The sequence below is a fragment of the Calidris pugnax genome, unplaced genomic scaffold (genome assembly GCF_001431845.1).
Source record: "Calidris pugnax isolate Ruff unplaced genomic scaffold, ASM143184v1 scaffold211, whole genome shotgun sequence".
Taxonomy (NCBI): domain Eukaryota; kingdom Metazoa; phylum Chordata; class Aves; order Charadriiformes; family Scolopacidae; genus Calidris; species Calidris pugnax.
The window spans coordinates 7,801,703-7,817,563 of NW_015091083.1; the positions used below are offsets into that span (position 1 = coordinate 7,801,703).

General features: G+C 42.8%; 1 protein-coding gene across 1 annotated transcript in view; it reads left to right on the forward strand.

The window, feature by feature from the left end:
- Positions 1-611: 611 nt before the first annotated feature.
- The window catches only part of DYNC1H1 (dynein, cytoplasmic 1, heavy chain 1), a 53,381-nt gene continuing 38,131 nt past the window's right edge, over positions 612-15,861 (forward strand). The window contains exons 1-22 of the mRNA XM_014957516.1: positions 612-897; positions 3,579-3,666; positions 4,345-4,518; positions 4,730-4,985; positions 5,885-6,071; positions 6,250-6,521; positions 6,631-6,858; positions 7,372-8,448; positions 8,727-8,906; positions 9,523-9,672; positions 9,925-10,071; positions 10,218-10,358; positions 10,497-10,673; positions 10,786-10,896; positions 10,979-11,098; positions 11,313-11,552; positions 12,093-12,248; positions 12,617-12,730; positions 13,914-14,024; positions 14,330-14,539; positions 14,923-15,069; positions 15,288-15,454. Coding sequence (XP_014813002.1) covers positions 627-897; positions 3,579-3,666; positions 4,345-4,518; positions 4,730-4,985; positions 5,885-6,071; positions 6,250-6,521; positions 6,631-6,858; positions 7,372-8,448; positions 8,727-8,906; positions 9,523-9,672; positions 9,925-10,071; positions 10,218-10,358; positions 10,497-10,673; positions 10,786-10,896; positions 10,979-11,098; positions 11,313-11,552; positions 12,093-12,248; positions 12,617-12,730; positions 13,914-14,024; positions 14,330-14,539; positions 14,923-15,069; positions 15,288-15,454 — 4,724 coding nt within the window. The 5' untranslated portion in view covers positions 612-626. The remainder of the gene's footprint in view (positions 898-3,578; positions 3,667-4,344; positions 4,519-4,729; positions 4,986-5,884; positions 6,072-6,249; positions 6,522-6,630; positions 6,859-7,371; positions 8,449-8,726; positions 8,907-9,522; positions 9,673-9,924; positions 10,072-10,217; positions 10,359-10,496; positions 10,674-10,785; positions 10,897-10,978; positions 11,099-11,312; positions 11,553-12,092; positions 12,249-12,616; positions 12,731-13,913; positions 14,025-14,329; positions 14,540-14,922; positions 15,070-15,287; positions 15,455-15,861) is intronic.

Consider the following 15,861-nt stretch of genomic DNA (forward strand, 5'->3'; position numbering starts at 1 on the left):
CACTATCTGTTCCCATGGCTTCCGGGTGTATTTTTCACATGAAGCAAGCTTTTTCTTTCTTTTTTTTTTCTTTTTGTTACATTAAGTAAGCTTTTTTTTTTTGCTTTTTTTTTTTAATCTTTTTTTCTTTGGACAAACGAGCCCCGGACCGAGCCCCGGGGCTGCTTTCCCTCCCAGGTGGCGGCGGGGGCGCCGCAGCAGCACGCGCCGCAGCAGCACACGCCTCACCCGGGCCGCGCTGCCGGGGAGCTGAGAGCGGCGGGGCTGCTTTCCCTTCCAGGTGGCGGCGGGGCGGCCGCAGCAGCACACGCCTCACCGGGGCCGCGCTGCCGGGGAGCTGAGAGCGGCGGCGGGGCTAAGCGGGGGGAGACGGTGGCCGTTCGCTTTCCCTTTCCCCTTCCCTCGCCGCTCGCCTACGGCGCTCTCCTTCCAGAAAGAACGGCGGGCTGAGGGCGGCGGCTGCCGGGCGGGACCGGAGGCCGCCCCTGTGCCCGGCGGCGGGAGGCGTGTCGGGCCGCCTTTCCCAGCCTCCCCCGCGGCGGAGAGGCGGGCGGGGCAGTGCCGGGGCGGCGGCTGCAGCAGCGGGCGGAGCGGGGAATCGCCTGCCCGGTGTTCCCTGCCTCGGCATGTCCGACTCCGGCGGCGGTGGGGGCGGCGGCCCCGGTGGTGAGGAAAGCGGCATGGAGGTGTCGGGCTCGGCGGTGCAGAACGTGGCCGACGTGTCGGTGCTGCAGAAGCACCTGCGCAAGCTGGTGCCGCTGCTGCTGGAGGATGGCGGCGAAGCCCCGGCGGTGCTGGAGGCGGCGCTGGAAGAGAAGGGCGCCGTGGAGCATATGCGCAAATTCCTCTCCGACCCGCAGGTCCACACGGTGCTGGTGGAGCGCTCCACCCTCAAAGGTGAGGGCCGCAGCCGGGCGGCCGCGCTGCCGCGCTGTCAAAATGGCGGCGCTTGCTTTCCAGCCGCCGCCCTGCCGCGGGGTGGGAGGGGACTCCTCTCTCTCTCTCTCACGGGGGCTGCGGGCGCTCTCCGCCTTCACGTACGGCCCCGGCCGGGGAGGCGCCGGCCCTGCCGCATTGCGGGTGCGGGGCCGTCTCCGTGCGGGGAAGGCCCGCACTGCCGCCGCGAGGCTCGGTGTGAGGCGCGGCCGCCGGGGCCTGCTGCCTCAGCGGGCCGGTGCCGCGCGGGCCGCCGGCCCGATCCTCCTCCCCCGTTAGTCTTTGTGCTCCGGGGCCCGAGCTGAGGGCGGTGGGCGGGCTCGGGGCCGGTGCACGGCGGGGCTGTGGGCTGGAGGTGGGCGCGGGTGCTGGGACCGCAGGCTCCGGCTCGGGAAGCGGCCGGTCAGTCGGCTGCGGCCTGCGGTCTGCTGGGGAAGTGACCCCCCTGCGCTCCTCGGGGAGGCAGATAAACGGGCTGAAACAGGACAAAAAATAGCCCCGAAAAACCCAATCCCGAATCAGCCTGTGAAAAAGCGTTATTCCGTGGTTCATTAGCGAGAGTCCCAGGTGCATAAAGCGAGCTGTAGACCTTGCAGTGTCTTTGTTAAGTCAGCGAGGCCCGGCGGCCCTGCTGCTTCTAAACGCTGCTCGGAAACCCAACAAATCCCGCATTAAATACTGACACGGCCAAGGTGACACTTTACAGACTGCTGTTAGTGACTCTGTTTATTTCAAAAATGAATTTCTGTTGTCGACAAATCAGTTGCTAAATAGGGACTTATTGTCACAGAATCCAGCCTTATCATAATAATAATTAATAACACAGACTTTCATTATTAAACAAGATCTACAGTCTGTATATGGCTACGTGCCTGCCATCTGAGCTTGCAGAATTTTAATGTTAAACTTCTATTTCTCTACTCCTAGCGTGTTGTTGTTTTGGTCCCTGTAGGTGTATATGCACTCTTAATATAGTCAAAATTCATATTGCATTATTTAACGTGTCAACAGCCGCAGTGTAAGATACTAGGTATATACCCTGTAGTTGCTGCACTCTGAGGGAAATATGAGGAACGTTCTTCCACTCACTGTCTAGTCATTCTGAACTGAAGACGTTGCTTAAAATATCCTGGCTTTGTTTATCTCATGCTTATTTCCACTGATTATCCTCTTCCTTCCCCTTCCAAAGTTTGAGACTTCTTTGTCAGCAGGGATAATGGTAGAATTTTCTAGAGGGGGAGAGGAAGAACAGCAGTCTTTATGAATTCATGATACAGTGTTTAACAAGATGTAAAAAAAAATCCATTGGATGTTAACAGCCTAGGCAGGCAATTGCTAAATTTCTCTTTTGTAAAAAACATCCATTGGATGTTAATAGCCTAGGCAGGCAATTGCTAAATTTCTCTTGTATCTGGCTCATGAGGTTGGTTATCCTTAGTTCAGGTTGGAAATAATGAAAGATAGTGGTGATTAGTCAGCTCCGGGCTTGTCACATAGATATTGTTATATATGTATGGTTAAAAACAAATTGAGACACTTATTACATGTTTTAGAAGCTAAATACTGATTTACTGTGGGTAGAAGGCATTTCCATTTATGTCTTCTGGTTTAATAGCAGTTACATGGGGAGAGTGGATTTTCTGATTGACAGCCAGTCTTCAAACTTGACAGATTCAGAACCTCCAGCAGCGTCAGGAGACCTTGTTTTCTCTGACACTACATTAACACCAACATTATTATTGATACTTGTGCGTAGGCTAGGTAGTGTGAAATAAATTACTATTTACAAATACAATAAAACAGAAGGCATATTTCTAAACAGGGCAAACTGCTGTGTGGTATCACTAGTTACACAGCCTGCCAGCTGCTTTCGTAGGGGTTCGTGTGGTGTCTTAGTGCAGTGTTGTTCTGTGACCAGGCTCCTGGTGCTTGGGATCACAGATGTGATACCCTGAGGCTGGTTCTGCTATGAAGGGCCGAATGAAATGGGAGCAGGATTAGAGTCCTCTGCATTGTGCCCAGTCAGAGTGTGTCCTCCAACAGGGAGTAACCTTCTGCACTGTAATCACTGCATTGCAGCACGACTGCCTGCATCCCCAGCCATTACATCATCTGTGATACATTGGCTGTGGTAATGCCCAACTACCTCCCGTGGGTTGGGTTTTTGTTTTGTTGGCAGGCTTTATTGTTCAGAGGCTTAATTTCCAAATCACTTTTAAAGAAAAAGTCCAAAAATGCAAGGCAACCTATAAAAGAAAAAAGCAGCTGTTCAATGTTCTCACTTAAATACAGTTATCCTAGCAGCTTATGTCTACAAATAAATGCATGTTCTGTATTGCAGAAGATTTCTCCCTCTTTCTCTCCACAAGCAGCATGAGGGTTATAATTGCCCTGTTGTAATGTTTTATTGGGTTTTTTTATAGCAACCTAAAATGTTAATAAAGTTGTGTTATAAAACAGTGAACCCACTCCCTGAATTTGAGGAATATTGCAAAGCTAAATGTAACTTAAGTAATTTTACATATTAAGTTGGTGTAGAAATTAAAGGTTAAAAAACAGTCTGGTAATAGCAGAAGTTGGTTGAGAGACAGTGGCAGATGCCTTCGAAAGACAGTATTTTTTACATAGCATATTTTTTGCAGAGGATGTGGGAGATGAAGGAGAAGAGGAGAAAGAGTTCATTTCCTACAGTATCAGCACTGACATTCATTATGGAATAAAATCTAACAGGTGAGTTAGTAAAATAGATCTTGACATTTCTACCCTATGAATGCAAAATCTACAGAAGCAGATTTGCCTACTTTACCTACAAATTTACCTAGTGCTTCATTGCAGTGTTTTTATTCAGGTGGGGCTCTGATAAAACAAGGGTGTGTCATGAAGCTGGAAGGAATGGACTTAGGACTTCTAGCTCTGAGGTTAAAGAAATTAAGTTTTATTCATTTGGCATACATACAAATGTAACATACACAACTTTGGTTCAATAATCTTCACTTATCTCTGACTCTCAGATATTTGTCACTTACCTTAATGCGTATTTGACTCTGAAGCTTTGTAAGATGCGTGCCTCTTTCGTGTGCCCATGCTGCAGAGTCCTTACTGATAGCTAAGTTTGGCTGATTATTGAATTATAGAATTATAGAATCATAGAATGGTTTGGGTTGGAAGGGACCTTACAGATCATCTAGTTCCAAACCCCGCTGGCATGGGCAGGGACACCTCCCATGTAGTACTGAAATATAAAGTTGTATTTATTGGAAGACTTGTGTTCAAGTCTCTCAGAAGAATACAAAGTATGGTGATGCAGGTTAGGATTTGACTCCTTTGACCTAAAGTTGCAGTCGGTTTAAAGCTGTTCTGTCACTTAGGTTTTAAATGTTTAGTTGGTAATTTTTCTCTGTTCTGCAGCCTGGCATTCATTAAACGTACACCAGTGATTGATGCTGACAAACCAGTGTCTTCCCAACTGAGAGTGCTCACTCTCAGTGAAGATTCTCCGTATGAAACATTGCACTCTTTCATCAGCAATGCTGTTGCTCCCTACTTCAAGTCCTATATCAGAGAATCTGGCAAAGCAGACAGGTAATTCAATATAAATACTGCACTTCTCTGCTAATGAATTAAAGCAGGTGTTTAATGAAAAAAATAACAAGGCAAGTCATGTGAAATTGTTGAAGCACACAGCTGCATGTGATGCTGCTGCCGACTCTGGGGGAGTAATTCAGATGGTTTAAATGTATTGTGTATGGGTTTTGGTTTGGCTTCTTATATGGAAACACCTGTGCTTTTTCAGGGACGGAGATAAGATGGCTCCTTCAGTTGAGAAAAAGATTGCAGAACTTGAAATGGGCCTCTTGCATCTGCAGCAGAATATTGAAATTCCAGAGATTAGTCTGCCAATTCATGCAACCATTACTAATGTTGCCAAGCAGTGTTATGAACGTGGAGAAAAACCAAAGGTTACAGATTTTGGTGAGAAGGCTGAGGATCCATTATTCCTCAATCAACTACAATCTGGAGTCAACCGCTGGATTAGAGAGATACAAAAGGTAAAAAAAAACAAAACCCAAGTACTAGGCTACGTGATAAGAAATTCTGTGTAGCAGTGTGGATCTTCTTCACAGTTTAGCTGGTAAAATGCTGCTCCATGGAGGATACTCTGAAGATCTGAGACCAGTTTTCTGAGCCACCAGAGACTGTAGTCTAAATTAAACTAAGTCTAATTCTAGACGAGACTAAGCCTAGTCTAAAGTTAGAGTCTAGTCTAAATTGTTCTGCAAGTAGCTGAGAGCATATTTTATTTCTATTGTAATAGACTCAAATAAGTGGCTGTGACCTAGTGAATTTTTTAACTGTTCTTCAAAGCTTTAGAGCAGATGGAGAGAAAAAGGTCTTGTTTGTGTTGTTTTGTTATTTCACCGGGTGCATCCACAACCCCATCAGAACAGCTGCTCCAATCCTATCTTGTAATCTCTTGTACTCCTGCCTGTGACTTTTCATAAGAACTCTGCTGTTCTTCTGCTGTCACTCAGAAATAGCATCTTGGATACTACTGTTGCTTTTTCCTCTCCATGGGCTTTGTAAACACCTATTGCTCATGAGAGATCAGTGCCTTTTCTTACTCCAGAGCATAAAACATTTGTTTTCTTGCCTGGCTTGTCTGTCGTTAGCCAGAATACAGACATTGATCAGGAAAGTGGACAGGTGACCTTTTTAGGCGACCCTGCACGAAGGTCCTAAAACCAGCCTGGAATTAAACCTTTACTCTTGTTGCACTACAGTTCCCACACTTCTCACAGAATGGGTGCCAAAACTGTCATGTTGGGTTACTAAAACCTAGTTATGTGTTTCAGTTATATTTAGTAATAGGGCACGTTTTTACAGTTGAAGCATGTAAATTAATGCTTTTCTCCTTCTCTCTCACCCCCTTCTCTTTATTACTTTTAAGGTGACCAAACTGGATCGAGATCCTGCATCAGGCACTGCGTTACAGGAGATAAGCTTCTGGTTAAATTTGGAGCGGGCTCTGTATCGCATTCAGGAAAAACGTGAAAGTCCAGAAGTTCTTCTAACACTGGATATTCTAAAACATGGCAAACGTTTTCATGCAACTGTCAGCTTCGATACAGACACAGGTGAAATGTCCAATAATTTTTTTCTCAAATGTCCTATGGAATTTAACCTGTTACAGAACTTGAACATTATGGTACAGAGAACAATGCTGTTTCAAGTAACCTTAGTCTACTAAAAGCTACTTAAAACTGTCTTATAAAGATTTAATTAATGAAATGTTACATTCAAAATCTCTTGTAGGTCTAAAACAGGCCCTGGAAACTGTGAATGACTATAACCCACTGATGAAGGACTTTCCACTGAATGACTTGCTGTCCGCTACTGAGCTGGACAAAATAAGGCAGGCCCTTGTTGCGATATTTACCCATTTGAGAAAAATCAGAAACACAAAATACCCAATCCAAAGGGCACTGCGTTTAGTGGAGGCTATTTCAAGAGATCTGAGCTCTCAGCTGCTTAAAGTGTTGGGAACCAGAAAACTGATGCATGTTGCCTATGAAGAATTTGAAAAGGTACGTTCGTGCTTTTGTGGTGCTGACAGCTGTGTTTTTGCATTGAATAGTGACGTTAAGAAAGCATTTAATTTGGGAGCTGAAGTTCCTATTCTGACACTCTCTTCAGGTGATGGTTGCATGCTTTGAAGTTTTCCAAACCTGGGATGATGAATATGAGAAGCTGCAAGTTCTGCTGAGAGATATTGTGAAAAGGAAGAGGGAAGAGAACCTGAAGATGGTGTGGCGTATCAACCCTGCTCACAGGAAACTCCAAGGCCGCCTTGATCAGATGAGGAAATTCAGGCGTCAGCATGAGCAGCTGAGGGCAGTCATTGTGAGAGTCTTGCGGCCTCAGGTAATATTTTTGGTTGTTATCAGACAGAAGATCTGTGCAATTTTTTCAAGAGTGTTCAACTTCAGAAACGTTCAGTGCTTTAAAAAGTTACCAACTCAAAGCTAATGTAACGCTCAGTTTCACCATCTGCTTCCCAAACCAGCCTGGTTTTGAACCCTTGCTAATAGGCTTAGCTTTAAATCTGACAGTACTTCACATACTACATGATCTGCTCGTGTTAATAGACACAGCAATCTCCAGGCTTAACACAGAGGAGATTAATAAGTGTGTAAATACTTGAGCTTGGCTAAATCACAGTGGAAAATGAGATTACGCTGCATGGTAGTGGAAGTTTGTAAAGTAATTGTTGCCCTATTCCTAGTGGAACTTTAATCTGAAACATGACTGAAAGATGGTTAAGGATTTGGTACTAATTTGCAGGGGGTTTGCAATGCTTGTTAGAACAGATTGTGCTTAGCTATTTGTAGATACATTTTGATGCATCCAACTCACTAAGCTATGATTTTAATGCAGGTCACTGCTGTTGCCCAGCAAAATCAAGGAGAGGTACCTGAACCACAGGATATGAAAGTAGCAGAAGTCCTTTTTGATGCTGCAGATGCTAATGCGATTGAAGAAGTCAATCTTGCTTATGAGAATGTGAAGGAAGTAGATGGGTTAGATGTTTCCAAAGAAGGTACAGAAGCCTGGGAGGCAGCAATGAAAAGATATGATGAACGAATTGATAGAGTTGAAACAAGAATAACTGCCCGTTTGAGAGACCAGCTCGGCACCGCAAAGAACGCCAATGAAATGTTCCGAATCTTCTCTCGGTTCAATGCCTTGTTTGTCAGACCTCACATTCGCGGTGCCATTCGTGAGTATCAAACACAATTGATCCAGCGCGTCAAAGATGATATTGAGTCTCTCCATGACAAATTTAAAGTACAGTACCCACAGAGTCAAGCTTGTAAAATGAGTCATGTTCGTGACTTGCCTCCTGTGTCGGGGTCTATAATTTGGGCAAAACAGATCGACAGGCAGCTCACTGCTTACATGAAGCGTGTTGAGGATGTCCTTGGAAAAGGTTGGGAGAACCACGTAGAAGGTCAGAAGCTAAAGCAGGATGGAGATAGCTTCCGCATGAAGCTCAACACTCAGGAGATCTTTGATGACTGGGCAAGAAAAGTTCAGCAACGCAATCTTGGTGTGTCTGGTCGTATTTTCACCATTGAAAGCACTCGTGTTAGAGGTCGAACTGGAAACGTCCTGAAACTGAAGGTCAACTTCCTCCCAGAAATAATTACACTTTCAAAAGAAGTCCGAAACCTGAAGTGGCTTGGTTTCCGTGTTCCACTAGCAATTGTCAACAAGGCCCACCAAGCAAACCAGCTCTATCCGTTTGCTATTTCTCTCATTGAAAGCGTCCGTACCTACGAACGAACGTGTGAGAAAGTAGAAGAGCGTAACACCATCTCACTGCTGGTTGCTGGCTTGAAGAAAGAGGTGCAGGCTTTGATTGCAGAAGGAATTGCACTCGTGTGGGAATCGTACAAACTTGATCCATATGTACAGCGCTTGGCTGAGACCGTCTTCAGTTTCCAGGAAAAGGTTTGTTTCATCTTTCAAATTCTGCAAAATGTTTACATTTGTACTTCTGTAATATGCAGTTAACCAAGTGGAATTGGATAGGTGATGACTTGTTCTGTAGCTCCTCGGTTTAGTTGATTGGATTGGCACAAATTGCCAAGCTGAATGGATCTTTTAGTACTACTTAAATCAGTAGACTTGCCATATCCAAATAAAGAGAAATGACATAACTGCATAGTTATTGTTACCTCTATCTAACCTGTCAAACTAAACGTCCTGTTTTTCCTAAACCATTTTAGGTGGATGATCTGCTCATTATTGAAGAGAAAATAGACCTGGAAGTGAGATCCTTGGAAACATGCATGTACGATCACAAGACTTTCTCCGAAATCTTGAACAGGGTTCAGAAAGCTGTGGATGACTTGAATCTTCATTCATATTCAAATTTGCCAATCTGGGTCAACAAGTTGGATATGGAGGTAGGTTTGAGATCAAGGAGTACTATGTATTTATTTAGAGGAAACATTTTAATCAAATGTAAAATGCTTTTTGATTTTACTCTTCATAGTCACCCAGGGAAAATTCTCTCTCCCCATTCTCTGAAAATGTCAGTGCATTTTCAGCATGCAGAAGATGAAAGATCTGTTTGGTTTTAGCTGTTGACTTCTGGGATCATTTAATTCAAGGGGAGTTTTGTCCTTTGAAGAAAAAAAGTTTGATACAGCTTGACTGCCTAAAAGGTGCTGGGGAGCGAGGTAGATAAGGGTGGTGAAAATTTGCTCTGCCAGTCACTGAGTCTCATTGCCTTCATATTATTCAGCTCTGCCTGTTAGGTTTCAGGTTATTGGACATGAGGCCAACTTCAAAGCAGTTAAAATTGTTAAATTCCATTGAAATCCATGAGGCAGGAGAAGCTTTGAATTGATATTCAGGGAAAATTTACCAAAACTCTTAAACCTTTTTAATGACTCAGTAAAAGGACCATTGGGTTCTCTGAGGTGTCATAGTGTACCTGGTGTCAGAATATATCGATAGAGGGGAACTTTATGCAGTGAATATGCAGCTTTTTCCTCTAATGCGGCTTATTTTCTTTAGATTGAAAGAATCCTGGGTGTTCGTTTGCAAGCTGGACTGAGGGCCTGGACCCAAGTTCTCCTTGGACAAGCAGATGACAAAGCAGAAGTTGACATGGATACAGATGCTCCTCAAGTGAGCCATAAGCCCGGTGGTGAACCGAAGATCAAAGTAAGTTTTGGTGTGGGGTGTTTTTGTGTTTGTTTTTCCTTATTGTGAATTACTTAATGCAAGAATTCTATCTGAGCTTTATATGGGAGATAAATATTTCTTCTGCATGTGGTTTTGGAGGAATACTTTCCCTTTCCCAGCTAAGTGCAAGTTGATTTTTCTAAAGTCTGTGCTACTTTTCAAAGTCCAAAATTCTTAGCTACGCATAGTAGTATCTGCCAGTAAAACTGAGTGTGTTTATTGTTTCTGCAGAATATTGTACATGAACTAAGAATAACCAACCAGGTGATATACTTGAATCCACCGATTGAAGAGTGTAGATACAAACTTTATCAAGAAATGTTTTCTTGGAAGATGGTAATCCTGTCGCTACCAAGAATTCAAAGCCAGAGGTACCAGGTAAGCGTAATAAAGCTGTAGCTAAGTCTGAGCAATTATTTTCACTTTGTAGTTAATTGTGCTTGGCATCCTAGTGTGTTGCTCTAAAGCTGAATCTCAGTGCCATAGAAATTCATGTATATTGCATGTATAATTGTGGTTCTTAGGTTGGAGTGCATTATGAGCTCTCTGAGGAAGAGAAATTCTATCGTAATGCATTGACAAGGATGCCTGACGGCCCCGCGGCTCTGGAGGAGTCCTACTCTGCTGTCATGGGAATTGTGACTGAAGTGGAGCAGTATGTCAAGGTAGGAGGTTGACACCACATAACGCTACATCTAAAATGAACATGGACTTTTCACTCTGTTTTTCTGGGAGTTGGGGAAACACGTCTTTGGAATATACTGGAGAAGTTCTGAACATTGTTTGTGAAATATCTCCATTAGGTTTGGCTGCAGTACCAGTGTCTGTGGGATATGCAGGCTGAAAACATATACAACCGTCTTGGAGAAGACCTGAATAAGTGGCAAGCCCTTTTAGTTCAGATAAGAAAGGCAAGAGGAACTTTTGACAATGCAGAAACCAGAAAGGAATTTGGACCTGTTGTCATAGACTATGGCAAGGTAAGAAATCGTAATTACTGTTTGTGACAAATGCATTAGATTTCAGAATGAGTGTATAACAGAAAATAGCAAAGCTGACAAATCACTGTTATGTAACTTTATTCAATTTTAGGTACAATCAAAGGTGAATTTGAAGTATGACTCCTGGCACAAGGAGGTGCTCAGCAAATTTGGCCAAATGCTTGGTCAGAATATGACAGAGTTTCATTCACAAATTTCTAAGGTAAGACGAGTCCAAATGCCAGTTTTTTACTTTCAGATGAACTGTTCTAGGCTTCTAAAACACTGATTTGTGTCCCAAACAGTCCCGTCAAGAACTGGAGCAGCATTCAGTGGACACTGCTAGCACATCAGATGCAGTGACATTCATCACATACGTGCAGTCCTTGAAACGTAAAATCAAGCAGTTTGAAAAGCAAGTTGAGGTATGTTGTCTTGCTAATGATTCTTACTTCTGGAAATGTCAGGCTTAGATCTTAAGATGCAGCTTCATATTTAAGTTCTCTTGAGAACAGCCTTGAACTTCATATCCTGAGGAAACCTGTGAACTCTATAGTGAGCACTTGTTAAAATAACTTGAGTGTTTAGCCTTGTGACTTTAGTTTTGTCTTTTTAACTTAGAACCACTGTCTCTTGTAGCTTTATCGCAATGGTCAGCGTTTGCTTGAGAAACAAAGGTTCCAGTTTCCATCCTCTTGGCTGTACATTGACAACATTGAAGGAGAATGGGGTGCCTTTAATGACATCATGCGTAGAAAGGACTCTGCCATTCAGCAGCAAGTAGCAAATTTGCAGATGAAGATAGTTCAAGAGGATCGTGCAGTGGAGAGCCGAACTACTGACCTGCTAACAGACTGGGAGAAAACAAAGCCTGTAACAGTAAGTGCTGATGATTAATACTCATTCAGCAAATGAGGCAGATTCTCTGCATTCAGTAAGTAGTAGGTAGTTTATGCTTTCTTGCAGCTTTTCATTTTAGATGATGGTAGAAGTCTGTTTGAGGGTTCTATAAGTTGCCAATGTGTTGATTTTTGGGTGGGGGGTGGCAGAGGGAAATTTACCCTTGCAACATAAGCCTCAGGTGCAAAAACCAAGATGACTTCAGTTACTAAGAAAGCTTTGGCTGAAACAAGGGGTATGTCAGAGGCATGAGAGGCGTGTGTGTAAGAGGATTCAGGAGCAAGCTGCTTTTTTGCCTTTTTTTTGTTTGTTGTCTAAAGTGATATTTCATAAAGCCCAAAAACTGCATGTAGAAGTGGGATGAGACTTACTCTGGATTAGTATGTAGCCTTATTGCCAGCAAACTGGAAATGGAAAAATAATGAGACAAACCAACATTTAGTATTTAGTCCTTGCTTTTAACCTTGCTTGAACTTGATTGTAGGATTTTTGGACTAATGTATCCCATGCAAACCTTAGGGAAATCTGCGTCCAGAAGAGGCTCTTCAGGCTCTTACCATCTATGAAGGGAAGTTCGGTAGGCTGAAGGATGATCGTGAGAAGTGCGCGAAGGCCAAGGAAGCTCTGGAGCTGACAGATACAGGACTGCTCAGTGGCAGCGAAGAGCGTGTCCAGGTACAACCTGCTCATACAACCTCTTCTCAGTTTTGGATAAAAATGTTTCAGTTCTATCTCTTTCTCTCTTAAAACGAGTGACTTGCAGCCTGTGCTGTACTAGTATCCAGAGACAATCTCCACACTTGTTCAGTTCTAGCCTTAAGAGATTGTCTCTTCCCTGACTGTCTTATTCTTGTGGAGCTGTTATGTGACCTGAGATGTAAAAATCTCATCTGGGTCACTTGCTATTGCAGTTCTGTTGAATTGGCAACAATTCAGAAGAAGGTTTTTGACATGTTAAAAGTATTCTGTTTAACTACCCCATGCTAGTGATTTTGAAGAAATTAGGAATAACTGCTGATGTTTGATACATTCTTTACTTACAGGTAGCCCTTGAAGAGTTGCAGGATCTCAAAGGTGTCTGGTCTGAACTCTCTAAGGTCTGGGAACAGATTGATCAAATGAAAGAACAACCCTGGGTTTCAGTACAGCCTCGTAAGGTACTTCACTTCTTTATACATAAACAGTCTAACTACTGCAAATACATGCAAACTAGGAATTAGACCTCTTGAGATAGACACGCTCAATTGTCATGTTCCAGATAGTTTTCAGTGTGCAGATACCTTTTTCAGTATTTTGTGTGCATTTTTCTTCTCATGCCAAGCTAAAAAATAAAAACCATGGGCTTTGTAAGAACTTAAATAATTTTGCAGGGGATTTATGCAATTCCAGTAGTTTTGGAATTGAGATTGGGCTGCATCTGCAGAGAAGAAAGTGTCCTGTTTTTAAATAGGCTGTTGGATCTCATTAGGGAAACTTCATTATAAGGTTGGTTGAACAGCATCAGTTCAGTTCAATGATCAGGAGATAAGAGAGTGGTGGGAACACTAAGCCATAAACTGCCTGTGACAATACTATGTCATAAATCTTAAATCAGACCAATAAAATTACATTCCCAGCTATAGAGTAACCACTTGTTATGCAGATATCTATAACACTAAAAGAACTGTAATCTCAATAATATCTCATTAGCGAGAGGTTTCTGTAAAAATATATAGACAACTTTTAACTTGTACAACTACATGCACAGCACTTGCAGAGAAAGATTTCATTGCTTTTGTGTTACTGACAGCTTCGACAAAACTTAGATGGTCTCCTGAACCAACTGAAAAACTTCCCTGCCCGCTTGCGACATATGTTTCTTCTCATGCTAAGCTAAAAAATAAAAACCACGGGCTTTGTAAGAACTTAAATAATTTTGCAGGGGATTTATGCAATTCCAGTAGTTTTGGAATTGAGATTGGGCTGCATCTGCAGAGAAGAAAGTGTCCTGTTTTTAAATAGGCTGTTGGATCTCATTAGGGAAACTTCATTATAAGGTTGGTTGAACAGCATCAGTTCAGTTCAATGATCAGGAGATAAGAGAGTGGTGGGAACACTAAGCCATAAACTGCCTGTGACAATACTATGTCATAAATCTTAAATCAGACCAATAAAATTACATTCCCAGCTATAGAGTAACCACTTGTTATGCAGATATCTATAACACTAAAAGAACTGTACGGTCAATAATATCTCATTAGCGAGAGGTTTCTGTAAAAATATATAGACAACTTTTAACTTGTACAACTACATGCACAGCACTTGCAGAGAAAGATTTCATTGCTTTTGTGTTACTGACAGCTTCGACAAAACTTAGATGGTCTCCTGAACCAACTGAAAAACTTCCCTGCCCGCTTGCGACAGTATGCTTCCTATGAGTATGTTCAGAGGCTTCTGAAGGGCTACATGAAGGTAAGTTATACTCATTTCTAAAATGCATGTATATTGTATTTATTTTTATTTTTTATATATTCAAGGATGTAACTCACTTTCTTGTCTTACGTAGATAAACATGTTAGTTATTGAGCTGAAATCCGAGGCACTTAAAGATCGTCACTGGAAACAGCTGATGAAGAGGCTTCACGTTAACTGGGTTGTCTCAGAATTGACCCTGGGCCAGATCTGGGATGTCGATTTACAGAGAAATGAAGCAATCGTCAAAGATGTACTGCTTGTGGCTCAGGGAGAGATGTAACTCGCTTTCTTGTCTTACGTAGATAAACATGTTAGTTATTGAGCTGAAATCCGAGGCACTTAAAGATCGTCACTGGAAACAGCTGATGAAGAGGCTTCACGTTAACTGGGTTGTCTCAGAATTGACCCTGGGCCAGATCTGGGATGTCGATTTACAGAGAAATGAAGCAATCGTCAAAGATGTACTGCTTGTGGCTCAGGGAGAGATGGCTTTGGAAGAGTTCCTGAAACAGGCTAGTATCAGCTCTTGTATTCTGTGCATGTAATAGAAAATCAAAGCGTTGCTGTGGGGTGACCGATGCTTGTGTAGTAAACCTGTCAATCTGGCTGTTGGTACAAGTGCTGAGACTCCATGGAACACAACTTGAAGTTATGTGAGCTTCCTCTGATGAAACTTGTATTATTTGAGAAAAGCAGTCCTTAATAATGCCTGCAAATACCCCACCTTGATTAAGTTTTACCTAACTGCATCATATTTTCAATATTTTTAAAAGTTTGAGCATAAACCCAAAATCCCTGGCTTAAAAAAAAAAATCTGATTACTGTAATATACTTCTAGTTTGTAACTACGTTGGAGCAGAATTGATGTCATACCTTAAACATTTTTTTTCTTCAGATAAGAGAAGTGTGGAACACTTACGAACTGGACTTGGTCAATTACCAGAACAAATGTCGTTTGATTCGTGGCTGGGATGACCTTTTCAACAAAGTAAAAGAGCACATTAACAGCGTGTCTGCTATGAAGCTGTCGCCCTACTACAAGGTAAAATGGAGTACAAAGCTCAAGAATCTTCATTTAATTCTGCCTTCCCCTCTTGTTTAGTATATATATTTGTCAGCAGGGACTATATTCACTGTTTAGGTTGACAGAGAATTAATTGAATACACATACTTCGTAACTCTCAAACAACTGTTTCCACTAGTAATTATTAGCAATGAAACCTGATACTGTTAAATATTAATGCAGAGTTTAAACTTCAGGTGTTTGAGGAAGATGCCCTTAGCTGGGAAGATAAGCTGAACCGTATCATGGCACTCTTTGATGTCTGGATAGATGTCCAACGGCGATGGGTCTACCTGGAGGGTATCTTTACTGGTAGTGCAGACATCAAGCACTTGCTGCCCGTGGAGACCCAGCGGTTCCAGAGGTACTTTTTAATTGCTATTTTCTTTTCTTCCTCTGGGGAGGCACCATTTGGACAGGCCTGCAACTTCATGGCTTCGCTGTAGCATTCTTTAAATTGAAACACTAACAGTATTCTTACCTGGTCCAGCTGGATTACAGCCTTGCTGTAGATGTAAATTCATCAAGAAAAAAAATATGGCAAGAGGTGCATGTCGACAGCTGTGATAGAAAAAGGTTTTTTATAAAGAGGCTGAAGTACAATTTGTAGAAGATGATTGAGATTCAGGTGTTTTTTCTTGCTAGTTCCAGTCAGCTACCTCAAGGATTTTTCTGTCATGGTGGCTGCAGCAAGCAGGCTGATTGCTGTTGCCACAGTCTTTAGTCTCACCCTTCAAATGTCATTTTCTTCCTCTGCTTTAAGTTGCTCAG